At 38.7% G+C, this 20,641-nt stretch overlaps 2 protein-coding genes across 2 annotated transcripts in view; both read right to left on the bottom strand.

The window, feature by feature from the left end:
* Positions 1-5,160, bottom strand: part of LOC121925833 (dynein axonemal heavy chain 11-like) — a 263,238-nt gene extending 258,078 nt beyond the window's left edge. Inside the window, exons 1-3 of the mRNA XM_042458413.1 lie at positions 5,078-5,160; positions 2,120-2,244; positions 1,817-2,009 (exon numbers count right to left, since the gene is read on the bottom strand). Coding sequence (XP_042314347.1) covers positions 1,817-2,009; positions 2,120-2,244; positions 5,078-5,134 — 375 coding nt within the window. The 5' untranslated portion in view covers positions 5,135-5,160. The remainder of the gene's footprint in view (positions 1-1,816; positions 2,010-2,119; positions 2,245-5,077) is intronic.
* A 20-nt stretch (positions 5,161-5,180) lies between these two features.
* LOC121925823 (dynein beta chain, ciliary-like) overlaps positions 5,181-20,641 on the bottom strand; it is a 28,210-nt gene continuing 12,749 nt past the window's right edge. Inside the window, exons 6-10 of the mRNA XM_042458401.1 lie at positions 14,941-15,174; positions 11,985-12,152; positions 10,231-10,347; positions 7,909-8,011; positions 5,181-5,215 (exon numbers count right to left, since the gene is read on the bottom strand). Coding sequence (XP_042314335.1) covers positions 7,985-8,011; positions 10,231-10,347; positions 11,985-12,152; positions 14,941-15,174 — 546 coding nt within the window. The 3' untranslated portion in view covers positions 5,181-5,215; positions 7,909-7,984. The remainder of the gene's footprint in view (positions 5,216-7,908; positions 8,012-10,230; positions 10,348-11,984; positions 12,153-14,940; positions 15,175-20,641) is intronic.

Raw genomic sequence — 20,641 nt, 5'->3', positions numbered from 1 at the left:
TGTTTTATTCCCTATGGTAACTATCTTACATACTACTGTTTAATTGTTAACTATTTTATTTTATCTGTTTTCTAGTATATCCTTTAGCACATATTGTATATCTTTTAGATATACATAAGCTGTAGACAAGTAGTGCATGTTCTGGTTCTGGTGCACGCTTAGGTTATGCATATGTATTTATATTGTATGGAGGTTTATTGCACCTAGTGCACTGTATTTACATTTTATATATAGCTGTGTGATACTGCTTTTTATTATGTTACTAGTATTTTGAAACGGCCCTTGGGCTACTCAATAAATTGTATATTCATACAAAACTTTCTCACATTGAGCATATTCATTCCAACTTCCTTCTGGAAAAATCTTCCTGCTGTTTCATTCAACATTTTACTTCAGTTACAGCACAGACATTATAAATACTGTATAATCAGCTTTCCAATGTTGGATTACAACTCTCATCATGTCTCATCATTCTGGTTAGGGATGATAGTAGCCCAATACATATAGAGGTTGACAGGCTGAGGAAGGATAACATCATCTATCCCCATATTTTAAATTGTGTGAGGCAGCTGGGTAAGTGGATGGGAACAATCCTTTGCTGTGTGGGCACAGTACATCATACCAGGATCCCTATAGGAGTAACAGTGGCCTAAATACCTCTAATAGTTCCAAGTAGAGTATTTATTACCATTTTATTTAAATATATGAGTAAACCTATGGAATCAATTCAGTTTACCTACATGTTGACTCACTATCCAATAATTGATTCAATGGATATACTTTGTTGGGACTAACCATTATGATTTCAGCAAATAACTTCCAGAAATCCTGTCACATTCAGTCAAAGATGGTTGGTGGGGGCAGTATACCTCTACTGAGCGGATGGGATGGGCCTCACAGAATGCTGGGAAGTATGCACATTAGGAAAAGAGCAGAAATGTGCTAAATCCAAGCCTTCATATGTATGTACCTAATATGTACCTCCTAAACCAACAAGCAAACCAACCGTGCATAGCACTTTTCTCTTTCCCAGATTTTTGCAATGTAGTTCTCCAGTTGTTATTGTTTCAGTCAGTGTCTGCATTGGTGGGAAGTGTGCACCACAGCACATATATGATTGTAAATTCTACACAAAAGTTAATTCAATAAGGCAAAATTGCTAGAAAAAATATGCACTTTAGAAAAAAAATGTACATTTGTGCATTGATGCATTAATGTACACTGCATGCACACAAAAATGCATATAAGAGCATATACATGGAATAATAAACCAATAAAATGAAAGCCTAGGAATTAATAAATAAAAGGAAATTTAAACACTAGAGAGAATTATTCAGAGTCAAGATTAAAGGGACAGATCAGAGCAACGAAAGCAACCTGAACACTGGAATTATTTGATCCAGAGCAAACAAAACAATTGACCACCATGATGGACTTTAAGGTCTAAGCTGGGGGCTGGAGCATGGAGAGAAATTGTATAATGAGAAAGCTAGATTCCTTGGGGAGTTGACCCTAGCAAGTACCCTGAAGCCCTGGCTGGAGGTTAGAAACAACAGGGGGCTTGGAAACAATGGCCTGTGTCCAAGTTTCTGATATTTATCATTGGCTTGACCAACCCAAGTATCATTCTGAGTGGCTATCACTGGGCCTCATGAAAAGGGCTCTAAACCATAAGTGTAAATAAGGGTTCTGCAGCTCAGAGTGAAGTTAATCATCCTTCAGCCTCTGAAGTCCCCAGTTTAGACCCTAAAGTCCATCATGGTGGTCAACTGTTCAAATGACCACAGCAAAGGGCACATTAATGCCTATGGGTTACCTTTTCATTAAAGTTAACTTCAAATAATCCATTGTTGTCACTTCTGAGGATTGGTTGACTGAGATGTGATTCGCAAAGGAGGTTTAGATCTTGCACCCACAAGGTATAAATTTCCTTGTCATGTTTATCCAATAATGCCAACATTTTCTCACATTTTTGGAAGACAAAATTGGTTTCCTCTGTCTGTGGAATTCTAGAGAGATGGAAAGGATTTTTCCCTCAATGTCATTTCTAAGTACACAGTGGAAGGTGGTTTGGGAAGTGGTTTAAGCCCTATTGTACAATTTTTATAGCAATACTTACAGATGATTGATGTGCCTAAAATGTGTTCTGTGCTTCAGCAGCCTCTCTCGCAACTCCTGAGACCATTTTAAATTGCCTGCAGTCATTGGCATGTTTTTATGAAGTGCATTGCCTCCATTCCTTAACTTAAATAAACAGAAACTGTTATGATGATGGACTGTCAATACATCACAGTAAAAAGTGCAATAAAACCTCAGCAGTGGCCCCATAGGAGGGGAACAAAAAAGTTGCCCACCAAAATAGGCTTAGGCTGGTATTATAATTGTACTTACTTAGAATTAAATCCCACTGAAATCTGTGAAACATCCAAATGAAGCTTATTATGACAGGAATTAAACTGCAATCCTACGTCTATGTACCAGGGAGTTATCTCTGTTGAACTCTCTGAGACATACTTCAGTAGACATGTAGAGGGGTTCCACTACTACACAGTTAATTAAAATGTGTGTGTGTGTGCGCGCACGCACACACACACACACACATCTGTTGAAACACACTACCAGGCCCATCTGGTGGGGCCATAGAAGAGGGCTCTGTGGCTATCCCAGACTGTGGAATTACCTCCCACAAAAGGATAAACTGGGTCACTCCCTGTGCTTCTTTCATCAGATGAAAATGCCTTTTTCTTTAAACAGGCATTTGATGATTGATTGATTGATTGATTGATTGACTGCAGAAGGGTCTTTGTGGCGGATATTTTTATTTGTATTGTTATGTTTTTGAATGATTTATACTCTTTAAATTGATTGTGTTTTAGTATTATCAACTGCATTTTAACTTTTTTTTATCATTTGGCTTTTAGTTGTATCTTGTTTTAACTTATATTGTAAGCCACCTTTGGTCCCCTGTTGGGAGAAAGGCCAGATTGTTGTTGTGTGCCTTCAAGTAGTTTTTGACTTGTAGAAGCCCTAAGGTGATTCTACCACAAGATTTTCTTGGCAAGATTTGCTCAGGGAGGGTTATTTTGCCTTCCTCTGAGGCTGAAAGAGTGTGACTTGCCCAAGGTCATCCAAAGGGGTTCCATGGCCAAGCAGGAATTTTGAATCCTGGTCTCCAGTCATAGCTCAGTGCTCAAACCACTACACCATTCTGCCTCTCAAAAGACTGAATATAAATGAAACCACACATCAACTGCTAGTGAAAGGAAATGGCAGCAAAACAATTGTTTTGCATACTCTGTGTCAAAAGTCTTGGGTGGAGATCCTGTCTATATTTACAGACACAGAAAGAGATGAAAAGGAGATGGACATGGAAAAACGTTCAGGAAAAGCAAGGAACATATAAAAGTTCTCTTTTCTTTCTTTCTTTCTTTTTTCCTGATCTCATCTCACTCCTCCATTCCCCATTTCTGAAAATACCAATGGCTTTTCATACCCTTAGGTTGCCATATTCCAAGCCCTCATATCCAGGCATCTAATTTGCATAGTATGAAAATTATGATAATCGTGCATATTATTAATTTGCATTCTGATTGTGCAAATTCAACACATTAATCATTGCATTTTTTTCTACCACTATGTTTTAACCTCAACTAGCCAGGACATTTTTTAGTCCCTTCAATCCAGGATTTCCAGGTTTTCCAGAACAAATGGCAACTCTTCCTACCCTGCAACATTTTACAGACGAAAACCAGGATATGTGTAGCCAAGCAACATGAGAGTGTGGTCTTCCTGACATCCACACCCAATTTGGCCTCCCCTAAAGTTGAATTTAAATTTGTTACATTTTCCTCTGGGTTTTCAGCAGCAACAATGGGTGGTTGCCTTCCCATGTGATAGCAATAGCCGCCCAGCATCACTGCTGCAGGCACAATTTGCTTTCCGGTTATAACAAGGTGCCCAGCATCAATAACATGGCTGAGTGCTTCATTGTGACCTTAGCAGCAGCACTGTAAAATGAACAGGGATCATGTGGGAAGTCAGCCACCCATCATTACTGCAGAAAAAGCACAGGTACGGGGGGATTTGGGGCAAGAATATTCCAGGGGCAGCCCAGAGTATTCTGTACAGTGAAGACAAGCCCTGTGTTAGATGAATAGACACAATCAATGAAGCCAAAGTCCTGAGTATGCAACACCTGGGCAGACCTGTTGATGATCAAGACCTATTGATGATCAAGGCTTTTGGAGGTCTCTCATTCACAGAGTTGTCATAAAGTTAATGCTGATTTGATAGCAAATAACAACAAAATAATTTCAACCCTTTGCAATAATAAATAAATTTCAGCCCTTATTAATAAATAATAAATAACAACAAAATAATTTCAGCCCTTTGAAATGGTGGGATTAGGGCTGTGACAGACCATTTTTCTCCTAGGTTCTGGTCAGGTACTTATCTATTTTGTGAGTGGCCGGGGTACAGGTCTCCCTTTGGAGATACATACTGTACTGTGTTTTTGCCTGAGCTCTTTTGGGTGGCAAATATTGCTATTTCTCTGCCTAAGATGCCCCTAGGACGATGTAATAGATATTTAGAAAAGGCCTACTATTGACCCTGCAGCTAGCAGGGAACAAAATACATGGTTGAAAGGTTAATGGTGGGAAAGGAGAAAAGAGATATCGCCACCACTTACCACCATTTTGAAACTTTCTAAAAATCCTTTCCTCAAAATTAAATGATTTGCAAAATTTACAACCTGTGAATTATATTCTTGGAGAACATACTCTCATTTCATCCCAATTCTAAAACTACATTATCAAGAAGATTATAAATCTTTTAACTGTCTTCTGACCATAATGGACCTGCCAGGCAATAGCATCACAAACTGGAAATCTATATAAGAAAGAGAATCAACAACTAAAAACCTCAGTTGGGTTTTCCCTCCAGTTTATACTAAATTTCAAAGTAGTGATCATCATGACTGAACAGGTGTTCACTAAGAAGAAGAAAAATGTAATGTCTCCATAAATAAGTAAATAATATATAATAATAAATTAGAATGCCAGAAGTAGTTACTCACTTTTTCTATCTGATTGTCAAATATTTGCTTGCAGCAGGTAATTTCCTCATCAAACATTGAAAGAAGAACAGCAACGTTGGGATAAAAATGAGAATATATGACAGCCCTCTCCAGAAGTTTTCCAAATATCTGCAAAATCTGTAAAGAAATTGTGTGTTGTTAACACACGGGAACAGTAGCATATATGTCAGTTTTCATCTCTGGTTTTTTTTAAAAAAAATACTATTTCAGGTAGCTAATTTTTTAAAAAGAAGACATTTCATTATCTGTGTTATATATTTGTTTTGGATGAATGTCATTCATGTACTAACTTTTGAACAGTATTTCAGTAAAATGATTAAGTATAAACACTTTTTATAACTAAATTCATGCCTTTACATTCCTTTACATTTTGTTTCTCAAATGCAAGCAGAGGCATTTGAAAAATGCAAAAAAGCAAGAATTATGTCCAGTTATTTTAATTTTAATATATGCCTGTGCATGCACACACACACACACACACACACACAGAGTACAATGTTTGTGCAATGCTTGCTTCACCATCGGTAATATAACATTCTGCTTTCATAACTAAAATTCATCCAGGCTACCTGAAAACTACAATCCGATAGCTATTGAAAGCTACATTCTCATTAATACATAGTAGTTAAGTCTAAGACCCTGTTCATTTCAAAATCTAGTATATGTATGATATAGTATGCATCTACACTGTAGAAAAAATGCAGTGGGACACTGCTTTAACTTCCATGGCTCCATCCTACAGAATCTTGGGATTTGTAGTTTTGTGAGGCACTAGCACTCTTTGACAGAGAAAGTTAAAGCCCTTTTTAAAAACTACAAACCCCAGGATTCCATATGATGGTGCTATAGCACTTAAAATAATGTCAAACAGCATTATTTCTGGTCTAGAGCCAAATGAATGTATCAAAGAAGCTGCGGTCTGCACTATCCATAAACCTTGAGTATGGTTCCAGTCTGTATGCAAGTGCTGATAATGTAACAGGCTTCTACCACTCTCTAGTACAGTCTAAAACACAGGCCTCCATGCAGGACAGTTTTAAAAATATCCATGGTAAACTAACCATCATGATAGAGATGTGTGAAAATAAGACTAGTTTTCAGGACTTTTTCAACTTTTTCAAACAGAAGTTATGGGAAGGAGAGATCCAATTGGAGACCTTGGTTTGACCTTGGGAAAGCAAAAAAAAAATATTTTTTTAATCCTGACTTTGCAGGAGAGCTATTTACACATCTCCACCCTCATGTATATCAAAATACATGTTCAGCTGAGCCCCAGAGGTGTGGAAAATCTAAACAGGGCATTGCACAGATAATGTCTGTGCCTGAATACAACAAATTCTCATTCATAAGAACTGTGTTATTTTGGAAACACTGTGAAGAACCTTTTATGTAAGATCAGGGAATGCAGTCATCAAAAAGTAAAATGCAGATATCTGGTGGGCAGACTCAACAAATGGAATCCAAAAGTTTATAGAAGTGATTTTATATTATTTTCCTCAATAGCATGGTTGCTTTATTTGAATACGAACAGCAGCTGCTTTTCCTAGTGGCTGTGGTTAAATATCCCATAAAAGCTAACTCACTCCCTACTATTATGAACTCCCTACACTTTCATGCTGACAGCCCAAATTACAGCATTTTATTATATTGCATCTTTGCTGTGTGTTTTATTTATCTCTGTTGTGCCTTCCCATTTTTGGCATCAATACAAGCCCTTTACCTGCATTTCCCCTGCTGTTTGTCCATCTGTTGTGTGCCTTTTACAGTTTGTTTTTACTGTGTGCTTTTATTGCTATTATTATTATTAGTCTATTTTGTTACTTTCATTTGCTACAAAATTTAGCAATCTGGATCCATTGACAATTATGTTACATGATACAAGCATTATGTTAATATCTCACTTGCCTGACCTATACTTTTAAAAAGTACTTTTATTTGTCTGAAAGACACCTGTTGAAAAGCTTTCAGTGTGGACACTAATATTTCAGATCAACAATATTTCCCTTCTACCTCTGTATAGCAAATCTACTGGGCAAAGTGTTGAACCTAATCTTGGATGCTGTGGTTCAAATACCTGCTTGGTCTAAAGGCTCTTGAAAATAATTCCATTTATATATGCCCTATGCTCCAGTCAGCAAGCATCCTGGGAAGCAGAGGTTATAATGCAAGACTGGTCAAGCAGTCAATTCAGTCCAGATCAGTCACAGATTATCCAGGTTGATGGAGGGTGAAACAGAAGAGTGGTCATCAGCAGGTCCAGGAAGTAAATCAGATACCAAAAGCCAATAAGAAGGAACAAATGCATAGCAAGATAACTCGAACATCAGGTAGGAAGTGTAGAGTGTTAGGGAGAAAGCAGGAAGATATTAGGTCCTAAGGCATTGCTTCTTAGGCTATCAGATATTGGGGATGGACAATTATTCCCTCCACTCCACCTGAGGTGCTAGGGACCAGCACTATATTTGTGCCCATTGGGTATAATTGTTTATTTGTCTCTTGGAAACATACCAGGGACTGGTATTGCTCAGGGCCCAATTCAGGCCCAGGCGCCACCACTTTGAGTAGTAGTTCTCTAGAGAAAGAAGTGATATACGAACTGCAGAAACAGAAGAATCTGCAGGATCAAAGATCACTCCCCGACAGAATGAAAGTTGTTCAGATAAGAGGCCTTATATCTTGATCAGGCCTATTGGCTCAGACTTACCAGAGCCTTCTCTTCGAAACTGAGAGTTCATATCTGCCTTCTTCATAAAACCAGAAACAAAATAATATACATTAGCTCTTTTCAAAATTCACAGTAGTTTTATTACCTAGTGTCCAGTGAGACGCTCAGCTACGATGGCTTCTTTGTTGTTCTTGCCATCTTTCTAGTACCTTGCCTTATATCTAGATAAATGCATAATTCTTCTTGATCTGGAAAACACCATTCTAATCAAGCACCCCATGAGGAAGCTTACAGATTGAACAGCCTAAAACACTGGTAGTTAAAATGCCTGTCACTACCCCCATCCCACTACTTCAATGGGCTGAAATTATTTTGTTGTTATTTGTGTTCTTTCTCAGATTAGTCCTGGGCCAGGGAGAGGTATTGCTTAATTGCTTTTGGTTCCAAATCCTATGCTTGAGCTTCATTCCAAATCATGTGGGGCTCAGGAATTACCTGTAATGGGTCAGCCTGCTGTCACTTTTTGCCTGTTATCACCCTTGGTTATCACCCTTAGAAACAAAGACCATTCTCCAAAAGACTCCAGGACTCCTATGCTGATCAAATGTATGTGTTTAAATATAGGCTTGTTCATACATGAGAATGAGGACTCATGGTGACACTTGACTTTCACAGAAATGGTGAACTTTAGAAAAGCAAGGTTTCATTCCTCTGAGAAAATATTTCAGATGCAATTTTTGCTTGCTTGCTCTCTCTCGCTCTCTCTCTTCTTTCTTTCCTGCAGTCTGTTCATAAATGTACTTTTCCCAGTTATATTCTAAGTATCTTTATCCTCTTGTTTGTCCTCTTCCCCTGTTCCTGTAGGGCACCATGGAGATGTAATTTTCTCACTTCTCTTTTCCTACTGTCATCCTATTCACCCTTTGCTCTGCCTCTTCTCCAGTGCATATGTCAAGTCTTTTTGTCCTACCTTCTTGATTTCATGATACATTTATTTCTATGTTTATTGTATTTGCTTGGATGTTTTCTTACAGAGCTGATGGTAAAACTCTCCTGTCTCAGCAGGAAACTGTTCCTCACAGCAATTACACCCGCTGTCTCTCTTTTCATTTTCCTTTGGCTTTTGATGAAATTGTATTTTCTGAAACCCTATGAATTCTCTTTCAGAGTCTTACCTAACTCAACGATTCAGCCATCTCCTTTCCCCCCACCCATCTCTTTTTTTCCATCAGCTTTTCCATTTTGTAAGACATTTTCCTAATTTTCTCCTGTAATGCTGTCCTCTGATACTTTATATTTGGTTTCCATCACTATACAGATTGCTACTTGCCATTAGATTTTCAAAGGTTTTGCAAAAGTTCTAGCTATACAATTCCCACTGACTTAAATAACCCCCATTGGTTTGAATGGGGTTTGTGCAGCTAAATCCTATACAACTCCTGAATAGCATAGGATAAACATCATGGATAAGATTCTCCCCTTATGACTTTCTTCTGTGTAATGTCCACAAATCTCTTCTGCATCACTACAGAATATAATGGCTCCACTTGCTTTTGTCCTTGACTATCTGGAAAAGTTAAAAGAATGTGGATACAACAACTCAACGTGGATAGAATGGTGCATGTGGATACAGAAATCAAGTGGGCAGTCCTGGGTGGTCTTTGATCAATCATCTTTTTCTAGCCTCTGTTTCCTGTCTGCAAAATGGGGATAATGATGTTCTGTTATAGTGCTCGAACCTCATAGCGGTCAAAATTGAGGCACAGAACTATGGATACACAGAACCAACTCCTGTAGCTAAATAACACTACAAAAGAATAGAAAATAGAATCTCCATAGTAAGCATTCTACATAAATCCTAAGTCTCACCTCTGAAATGTAATTCCCATTTCAATTGTGCATAGTGGAAGAGGGAAAGGGAAGGGAAGAATTGCTAAGTAAGTATAGAAAATGGAATGGAAATTTAAAACAGTACAGAATACAATGCAGGGCTCAAAGTATATAATGCATTTCAAAACTCAAGGACAGAATTTTGAGTGTCTTCTTTCAAGCACCAATCATTGCTCCCAGTAGGGGCTAATTAAATTAAATGTGCTATCTATAAGCAGATGCAAATTAATAAATTAGCCATATCTCACACTCAAATATTTGATGCTTAAGGTACAAAATATAGACCTGAGCACTCACACTAACAGCTAAATCCAGAATAGATAAATGTAACATCAGTCCCAGCTAGAACGTACCCACTGAAATAGACAGAACTTGCTAGTCACCATTATGTAATTGCCACTGGTTTCAATGGGTTTACTCAAGTTAGCACTGTTGCATTGATATACATATAAGGTTGGATCTAGACTAAGTTACTGTATACTTTAGCTCTACTGAAATTAATGGGCTTCTATCCCATTGACTGGAATAGAACTAAGTATGACTTAGTCTGTATCTAATTGATTGTTAAAATGCTTACCTTAAAAGCTGATTCCAATCTCTTTGGCTCCTGGAAGACAAGATTTAGTATTGTTCCCAATCGATTATCAAACACATTAATCTGCTCAATATATCTGGTGTAGTCAGACAGAAATTCCTGCATAGGAAATAGGAGCTTTTAATTTCAGCTTGCCGTTGCAACCATTCAATTAGATAGCACCACTAACTCATTTCTTTCAAACCAAAGTCTAGCCATGTCAAAATGGTCATGCCTCTGTAGCCCATTCCAAGCATCAGTTCCAAAACGTCACACACAGGGTAACCAAGTGTCCTAACCGCAAAGGAGGATGAGGCACCGCAAAATGTAGGGTATTCAAGGAAAATGTAGGACACGACAAAATAAAAGCTAAAAACACTCATATAAAGATAAGCTCATGCTGCTTAGTCATGAGCAAAATGGACATTTTGGAATTCCTTCTGGACAAAAGGCTTAAATGTAGGACATGTCCTGGAAAAGGAGGACTTTTGGTCACCCTGATCAGGCATCTATATGTGCAGATACCCATTTGTTGGTGTGGCCATTTGGTATGAATTGTGGGAAATATGTAGTCTCCAAGGCTGTTTTTGAGGCCCCCATGGGCCCCACCCACCCTTTTTAAATATATATTTTAAAATGCTTTCTTCCCTACCCTGGACAGTTCAAGGCTTGTCAAAGCCTCCCCACTCCACAGTAAGTAAATCAGATGTGATTTCTAGTTTATTTCCAACCTTTAAATAGTCTTCACTGGGACTTAAACAGCCTCCGGAGGAGGAGGCAAAATACAGTACAATTGTCCCTACAGCCCCCAGGGCACAGGGACATTTTGAGTAAAAATAAGAAAATGAAAGTAAAAAATGTATTGTAAAGTAGTGGGCTACAGTCCTCTAAGATCCGGCAACCAGGTGAGTAACACCTAGGCTCCATCGTGTCATTGTCTAACCCTGAGTTAGGCCCAGATAGAAAATGGTGTGAATTTTTGTTCCTGTGACCCAAGAGGCCACTGGCACTTAAGGTTCTCAGCTCTCATAGCATGGACCCTCACCTGCAGTCCTCAGTTGATGATGAACCTCAAGGCTAGAGCATTGCTTAAAAAATTGTGTGTGTACAACACACACACAAACACACACATGAGCTTCTGTAGTGTAGTAGTTTGAGTGTTGCACTATGACTCTGGACACCAGGGTTTGAAGGCCAGCTTGGTCATGGAAGCCCACTTGAGCATGTCACACTCCTTGAGCCTCAGAGGATGGCAATGGCAAACCCTCTCTGAAAAAACTTGCCAGGAATAGATTCACCGTAGGGATGCCGTAAATTGGAAAGGACTTGAAAGTACACACAGGAACAACAACAACAACACACACAAATACACACTAATTAGTATCTGAATGGCATTCTCTGCACAATTGTGATCAATGCCAGAGTAAAAACTGGGTGCATAGGGGTTCCTGCCTGGAAATGCAATAACAGCTCATATCAGGATATGACTGCCTTAAAAATAAAGCTTTTTTAAAAAAACATTACCATTGGGGTTGCCAGGGTGATGGCTGCAACAAACATCTTTGGGCTGCATGTAGTCTCAGAGGCACAAATTCCAACCCTTGGAGTAGAGTATGAGCTGCTTGTACAGCCATGTTTAGTATGTGTGGTCATTCATCCAGCTGTGGATGGGACTGCCAAGATCTGCTTGCATATATTTTTGTTGTGCTCTTTCTAAAGCAAGTGCATATATGTTCATGAGACAGGTTAATATATACCTGGTTCTCGTAGTCCAGTGGGTCATATTTACTTTCTTGGAGTACCTTCCAGCTTTCATGAAACTCTTCATTCATACAGTGAATCTCTTCGCTGAGAATTTTCCCTCTCAAGCCTCCAATTTCAATTTTTTCCAACTTGAGGAAGTCAATAGCTGATGTAAATATCTCCTTTGAGTTAAAGACATGTTTAATTAGGGCTCAGTATCTATCCTAATGTCTTTTTAATGAATTTAAAAACATGTCATGCTTATTAACAATTTTCAACAAAAAATAAAGGCGTATTATTAAATATACAAAATGTTATACATTTTGTAGCACTGGGAAGAAATCATAAGATTTGATATTATGGAAATATATAAATATTACCAGAATCTAATAACTATCACACACAACTTTTAAATCATCATAAAAGTTGAATAATAGTGCCTTTGGCGACACCTATTGCAAGACACCATCTCTCTCCCTTCACTGCTTTTTCCTCCGAGCATGGTTAGCCTGCACATTGTCATTGACAGGGAAAACCCATCAATAAGCTCCCAATCACCATGGTATAATGCTAGTCCTCAAATGTGCTAAATTACTCCTATGGAAGTTCCAGAACTGGGCAGTCTAGTGGTGCCTGTGTCTCCTCCTCTTCCCCTCCCTCTCCTTTTTGCTATTCCAGAACTACCTGGTTTTCTAAAACTTTCTTTTGTGTGAATTGTATTTTGTTAAACCACATTAGTATAACTCTGGAATTTCATTAAACCCATCCCTCCACACACACAAAAAAAGGCACACTGGGGTAGGCCATAGGGGACTGTCATGATAAGCATTTACACCTCAGAATTTACTACAATAGCATTGCTTATGGAAAGAAAAGGAACAAATGATAGATAACTCATTGTTTGTAATGTTATTTCCAACCTCCACTGTGGTGAAGCTTTTGTTGGAATCTCTTATTCACTTCTGGTCAATCCAAGAATATGAAATAATGAGGGAAGACTGAAGGAGTTGTTTAGCTAAGATAAGGTCACTCACAATTTATTTTTTGATACATGAAAGGCTGCTGTTAGGAAAATAGGGACTGATTGGTCCCTTTGTTTGCTATGAATGAGAAAAGAAATAATCATATCAAATTGAAGCCTAAAACATGTAAGATGGGCATTAGGAAGAGTTTTCTGATGGTATAAATGGGGGACATCACTCTAATAAAAAACTCAGATAGTGGATGCTGCCAGGATTGTAGTTAAATGTGGACAATAAACAAGATGGAGTACCAGCATACTGAGGAGTATCCCAAGCAAAGATGTGAGCCTTTGCATATTTCCTTTTACATAGAAGAATGAGAAATTTGAGAGGTTTTGTCCTTACTGAGAAAGAGTTTTTGTATATTTTTTCAAATTTTGGGACCTTTCTGAAAAAATTCACAAGATTTTTTGCACCAAAAAAAAGCAATTTTGAAGGAAGGAATCCCTAAGGGTGCTGCTTTTTCTCTTATTGCAAATGGGCAAAATTATTGACATTTGTTTGTTTGTTTGTTTGTTTATTATAATACTCGGTTGTTGTGACACCTTTTCTTGTTGAGGATGATAAAATTTATGAGTGTTCTTTACACCTCTAATCCAAACATTTGTAGAAACACAAAAAACATTTTTAAAGGAGGAAAATAATCTAAGGGGGTACCCCTCTCCAAACCCCAGCTCATGAGGACAAATCCTTATCAGTGAGGACAGATCCTTATCATATTCCTGAGAGTTTGTTATGGGAAGATAGAGGAAATGGGATGAAAGTAATCAAATAGCATTTCCAGGAAGAGAATAAGGCTGGCTGATTTGCTAGCTAGCTGGTTAGCTGGAATTGTCAAGTGCTTCTCACTACAACATTTTGCTGCAGATTTTTACCTGTTGAAACAGAATGTCTATACATTAGTAAACATCCCCCACTAGAAATGTTAAGAGAAAGCATCTGACTAGATATGCATTTGTTGAATTCACTCTCTGACGACAGAGAGAGCATATGCATTTGCTGAACTCACTCTCTGAGACAGAACAGTAAGGGTGGCACCGACTCTGTTGTTGTGTGCCTTCAAGTCATTTCTGACTTATAGCAACCCTCAGGCAAACCAATCATGGGGTTTTCTTGGCACAGTTTGCAATTGCCTTCCTCTATGGTTAGAAGAATGTCACTTGTTCAAGGTCACCCAATGGATTGCCATGGCTGGGGATTCGAGATGCAGTCTCCAGAGTCATAATCCAGCACTCAGACAACTACAACACATTGGCTCTCAGCACCAACTATAGCCACCTACATATCAAATGTTAAAATGTGCTTTCAAGTTCAGTTTTAACAGTTCAAATGGATATGTTAGGGTTGCCTGTTCAGGATCATCCCAGGCTGTGAAGTTTCTGGGCCAAAACCTGAGGCCTAGGGTTTGGTCCTGGTGATGTCATTAAGCATTATGCATTATGTGCAAACCACAATTGCTCACAGCTTGTCCTTAAAACACATGTGCACCCGCACACACACACACACAACATGTTTTCCTATTTTGAAATTAAGGGAGAGATCTTAGATAAAGGGCTGTTCCCAGATCAAAGTGAGATGGCATTATTGTTTCTTACCTACTTAAGGAAATGGAATAAGAGCATTTAATCTAGCCTTGCTTCTAACCAGAAGGTGGGTGCTGAGCAGAACAGAGGGTGAGCCCTGGCACTACAAACACTGGCAGGCAAGGAGGAAGCTGGCTTAGTAAATGCATACATCCACTGGAGAATCTTTGCAGGTTGCAGAGGCAAATCCATTAAACCTTGTAAATTGTACAAAGTGGCTGCTTTACTAGCTGAAGTGAGGACTTGCACAGAGACCTTTGTGAGCCCACCAAAACTGGAGGAATTGCACCTCAAAAACTGGAGACTTGGGCCCAGACCCTAAGATCTGGCAACCCTAATTAAGTATTACAATTAATATACATTACCTGAACATGCAGCAACCTCTGAAGGATCTTATCAAATCTAGTAAACACCAAATCAGAAGGGAAGTCCCAGGGTTTCACACTGCCCTGATTTTTATGATCACAAGCAAGCTTTTCTTGATAAGTAGAGAATGTATTCTTGAACATTCTGAATGTCTGTATTGTCTGTTTAATTTTTTCTATTCCCTCTCCTAGGTCCATCGTGAAGATCTCCGCAGGGATTAGAAATGAGAAGGCCTAGTGTGACAGAAAAGATCCAACAAACTGAAATAATTTATGAAGACGTTTTATCAATATAAAAAAAATCATCAACTGATCTTGAACTCACCCAACCCACTAGGCATTTTAGGACGTTGGTCAAGGTGACCTTAACTCCTTGTGTCTCTCCCCTCAACCACTAGTTGAGAATTACTACTCTAGAGGGGCTGTATATCAGAATATTGGATTTTGTCATAACATTTCTTTCCTACTGATTTCAAAACAAGTTCTATCCAGTCTTCTGTTGCTTGTAATTTCAGTAGTAGTATTCAGACATAGCCATGTTAGTGTGGAAAATCATATGCAAAGGGATCTTGTAGCATCTTTGGAACTAACTGAAAGAAAGAAACTGGTAGCGTGAGCTTTCATAGATTAGAATCTAGTTCCTCAGATGCATCTGAGGAAGTAGCTTCAAGTCTATGAAAGCTCATGCTACAGGTTGAGTCCTTCTTATCCAGAATTCCAAAATCTGAAATTAAAATATAATATATTAAAATACAAACCATTTTAATATGTGTATATCTTATTTGTTCTTTTAACTGATGTCCTTTTAACTGGTGTGTTTGTTAATTGTTGTAATTCTCTGCTTCGATCCATGGGGAGAGGTGGGCAAGAAATTATTATTCTTATTATAATTATCAGCAGCAGCAGCATTATCATTATTATGTGTAATTTTACATTTTAAACTCATTTAAATTATAGCACCATCATGAGTAAAGGAAGAAATGAGGATTGACTCCTGAAGCTCAGCTGCCCTGATGCTATTGCTAAACACATGTGCATCTGAACTAGCTGTCTTGTAGAGAGTGATACTAGGATTTTTATATATATAATGTAAAAATAATAAAATAATCTTCTGTAATTTAGCTAACTGTCTCTGCTTTCTTGTTTGTTTGTTTGTTTGTTTGTTTATCTAAAGTATTGCTATATCACAGCTCACCAGGGTCCTGGTCCTGTTATACAAAACAGATAAAAACTTTGAAAATGATACAGAGATTTAAAACTTTAAAAACAAACTAAAAATATTCCATAAAATAATTCCAAAAAACAAACAATTAAAACAGACAGAATGGTTTTAAACACCAAAGGGCATACAGAACAAGATAGTTTTAGCTGCCTAGTGGATGCTCAAAACAGATAGAAAATCTAACTTCCCTGGGCAGGGAGTTCCACAGATTTATACAACTGAACACAGCTGCGAAACATTTTTAAAATTATGAAAAAAATTAGGATATGAATCCAGGAGGTCCATGCCTGCTTGGGTATTTACATCAATGCCTCATTGCAGTTGCTGCCACCACCCTTCAGTGTTGCATGATATGGATGTTCATTTGTAAGGGAACTGGGCTGAAATTCTCCAGATATCCACTCCAACGTAGACCCAGAACTGCATTCCCTGAGATCACCATAATCTGATTGTTTCTGATCTGTCAGCATGTTTTTAATCTTAGCATAATTTTTATTAAGTCTTTCCAGAGCCTGCTGGAAAGTGGTAGGTTAAAACATTTGTCATTTCCACCAGAAATACTTCTGAGGAAAGCTTTATACTACTTTTTTGGTACATAAATTTACTCATGTATCCCCATGGGGGTGGGGGGGTGGGGGGCAGTATAAACTGAAGAACTTTAATAGTATTGCAGTAATTGGCTACCAAGAATAGTAAATGAATTAAATTATTTCCAAAAATGATGAAAAATTTGCGATCAGCAACGATTCTAACACTAAATGCCATTTGATGTATGTTTCAACTGTCTGGCACCAACAATACTATGCCAGGCAGCTGAGGGTTAAATGTGAATGGCTGCTTGTTTCTGGTCCTGGCAGCAGGGCTCCCAACCCAGGGTGGCTTCTCCTGCCCTGTGTGCCATGCTTTCTGTGGGCACAGGGACTCAACAAGAGCTGTTTCAGACTCACACAGCTAGTCTGACTTCCCTGCTTTTTTCCAGTTTAAGCCTGCCCCCTCCTGTTGTTTATTAGCTGTAAGGCATTTGCAGCATGATAGTGGATCATAATTGTGCAGAAGACAAAGCCAGCCAAAAATTAAAAGGAAAAATGAAGAATTTTGGATAGGATTCAGAGACATAGGTGTATTAGTCTGGATTATCAGTATACAAAAGGATCTTGTAGCACCTTAGACTGTGTGAAAAAACCTGTAGCATGAACTTGCATACACTTGGTTTACTGCATTTCAGGAAGAGGACTTAAGTCTACAGCTCAAAATAGATAAACCAAATAAAGTAGCTTCTGGTCACTTCGGGGACATGACATTTATACAAAGTATGCCCCCAAAGCGGCTGGAAGCCACTCTGAGGCCGGCTAATGCAGACCGAAGCCACCGGAAAAAGGAGAGGCAAAAAGTCAGTCCTGCCGACAGAGCGAATGGGACTGTGGCAGCGGCTGGCTTTAGGACCCCACTGTCCATTGACCACAGTCCTGTAGCAATCAGGGTTGGAGCAGCCTCTGGCCACTCCTTTTGCTCCATCTGCTTCACCCCTACAAAAGCTTATGCTACAACTTCTTTCAAACAGTTAGTCTTCAAGATGCTACAAGATCCCTTTGCAAGTTTAGGTAGGTTCATATTTTCTCTGTATGTGCTTGCCAACGGCAAAGCAAGGAACATATGAGAAAGTTATGCTTCTCACTTGTTTACCAATATGGTATCTGGAACACTGTTGTTATTTTTTTAAATAATATTACTCCAAACACCATCATAGTAAACAAGTGAGAAGAAGAACTTGTAACCTGTTGCTTTGGGGGATGATTGGGACATAATAACCACTGTTCTTTGTTGGGTTTTCGGGCTATGTGGCCATGTTCTAGAAGAGTTTCTTCCTGACGTTTTGCCAGCATCTGTGGCTGGCATCTTCAAAGAACATGGCCACATAGCCCAAAAACCCCACAAAAAAACTATGGATGCCAGCCATGTAAGCCTTTGACTCCACATAATAACCACCCTTTAATGAAACAATGTAATGTCTGGTAAGGGTGTTAATTACGGTATAAATTAATTAAAAAGTAATATATTACTTGTAATACATGTATTTTATTAAAATAACTGTAGTGCTTTAACCTTAAATAAAAGTTCCAAGCTCTAGATGTGTTTGGCTAATTTGACTGCAGGAGGATTCTTGTCATTTACAAAGTGTGCAGTTGTGCAGGAGTGTAGATGCTGGTTATATAAATTACAAAAAACTAGCAAATGGCCTAAGCTTTTATCACAACATAAATATTTCAATATTCAATAACAAAACCAGCCCACAGAACTATAGGCCCACAGTAGATTTCCCAATCTGGCACATATTTCCACAAGTGTTAGAATACAGCTCCCAGCATTCATAGATGGCTGGGCCAACAGATGTGTAATCCAATACTTGTGGAGGAAATGAAATCAGAGAAGTTTAGGATTATTGCGCAACAATTTCCTGAGGGGATAGATGCAGATTGCAACCGTAAGAGACAGATCTTAACGCACTGCCCCATGGCCAGACAGTAGTCAGCCTATATCAAATCCGGACTTCCTCTTCTTGAAAAGCTGCAGGTGAAGCCCTGATTTGATACAGGATGCCTACTGCCTGGCCATGGGGCAGTGCAACAAGAATCCGTCTCTTATGGTTACAACCCACGTCTATACCAGCAGGAAATTGGCATGTGATAATCTCCCTAGTCCAACCTGAATTGTTCTGCCATGTACTTAAAGGAGCTCTTCTTCTTTAATTAGAGCTCTTCTCACATTTGCAGCAAATACATTAAGTGCTTTGCAGGATCAAGGCCAAAAAGTGTATTATTTGATGCAATTAATATCTATGTTCTAATGGATGCCTATGTTCAGGGTAGCAAAAAAGAGCTTATGTTTACAATATAAGTACGGTCTTACTAGCCCATGTGATTATTGTTTTCATTTCCCCCACTTCTCAGGTGGCAGAAACTTTCTCAGGTAATATGCCATGAAGAAGAAGAAGAAGAAGAAGAAGAAGAAGAAGAAGAAGATGATGATGATGATGATGATACCTTATTCCCCAGTTTAGGATTCAATACAACATAACAATTAAAACAAACATAGCTAAAATTCACAGTGCAGAAAGATTAAAAATGTAATTAGACTATTTAAAAAATTGAAACCAGTTGAAAACATAAACCACTAAAAATAAAATAACAAATAGACTAACCAGCACAATATGCAAGGCCCATGCCCCTTAAGCAATCAGTCTTCAAAGACCTGCTGACACAAAAATAGTTTTGCCTGTTTGCAGAAAGACAGCAAGGAGGGTGCTCTAGGAATGGAGTGCCAGGACCTGGGAGCAGTCACTGAGAAGGCTCTCTCCCATGTTCCCACCAGATGCATACCCACCAACATCTTACAGATGTAAACTAGGATACATGTGACCAAGCAACCCCAGAGTGTGGTCAAGATGGCAAAAGTTATTAATGAGGAAGAACAGGCAAGATAGAAGAGGCTGTAGCAGATCGGGAGTCTGAAACATTTTTATAATTGTGTGTTGGTGCAGTAAAGGAAAAGTGGCATGGACTGACTACACACTCCAGTAAAAGAGTGGTTCCTGCCCTTTCTTGGATCATGGACTCTTTTAAAAACCTGATGGAAGCTTCAAATAAGAATTGCAGTTGAACACCTTTTTCACCTAGTTCCTGGACCCACCTAGTGGTCCATGGGGTATAAGTTAGCCATTAGACAATGGCTTCAATCTAGCTCTACTAGAGACCTACAAGAACAAATAGGCAAAGGGGAACACAGACTGATTCACATCAAAAGTCACCTCCAACCAGTTCTGTGGGGCCACAGTCCACACATGCTGAATCTTTTAGGAGCTTTTGCTATTCTTCTGGAACACACTTCACTGGATGAGAGTTGGTGGCACTGTCTCATAGTGGCCCTTCTTGGGAGGATAAACTCAAAGGTTAGGGCTGGAAGATTCCTGTTTGATGCCTTGGCCTTTGTCCTGTAAGGTCCCACAGGATTGAGTTGTGTTCCTCATACTACATTAACATCTGCATGAAGATGCTGGAAGTCTGGAATTTAAGGGTTCAAGTGCCACTAGTATGCTGATGACACTCAATCCTATATCCCAACTTTCCATCTAATTACAAGGAAGCCATTTTTGTTCTAAATCAGTGTCAGCAATGGACCAGGGAAAGGTGAAAAAACTGAAACTTAATCTATATCATTAGAATTCAGAAACATAGCTGTGTTAGTCTGGAATATCAGTATGCAAAGGGATCCTGTAGCACCTTTGAGACTAACTATGAGAAAGGCATTCTACGGAAGTAAGAGGAAGTAGACCAACTCTATGAAAGCTTGTGCTACAACTTTTTTCACACAGTTTCAAAGGTGTTACAAGATCCTTTTGCATATTAATCTATATGAGACAGAGGTGTTCCTGGTCTGTTGAAAGGCAGATCAGGGAACAGGACTGGAAGCCTGTGCTGAATG

This window comes from Sceloporus undulatus, chromosome 1 (assembly GCF_019175285.1).
Source record: "Sceloporus undulatus isolate JIND9_A2432 ecotype Alabama chromosome 1, SceUnd_v1.1, whole genome shotgun sequence".
Taxonomy (NCBI): Eukaryota; Metazoa; Chordata; class Lepidosauria; order Squamata; family Phrynosomatidae; genus Sceloporus; species Sceloporus undulatus.
The sequence above is the reverse complement of the archived record's forward strand: the minus strand, read 5'-3'. Positions and strand labels throughout refer to the sequence as shown.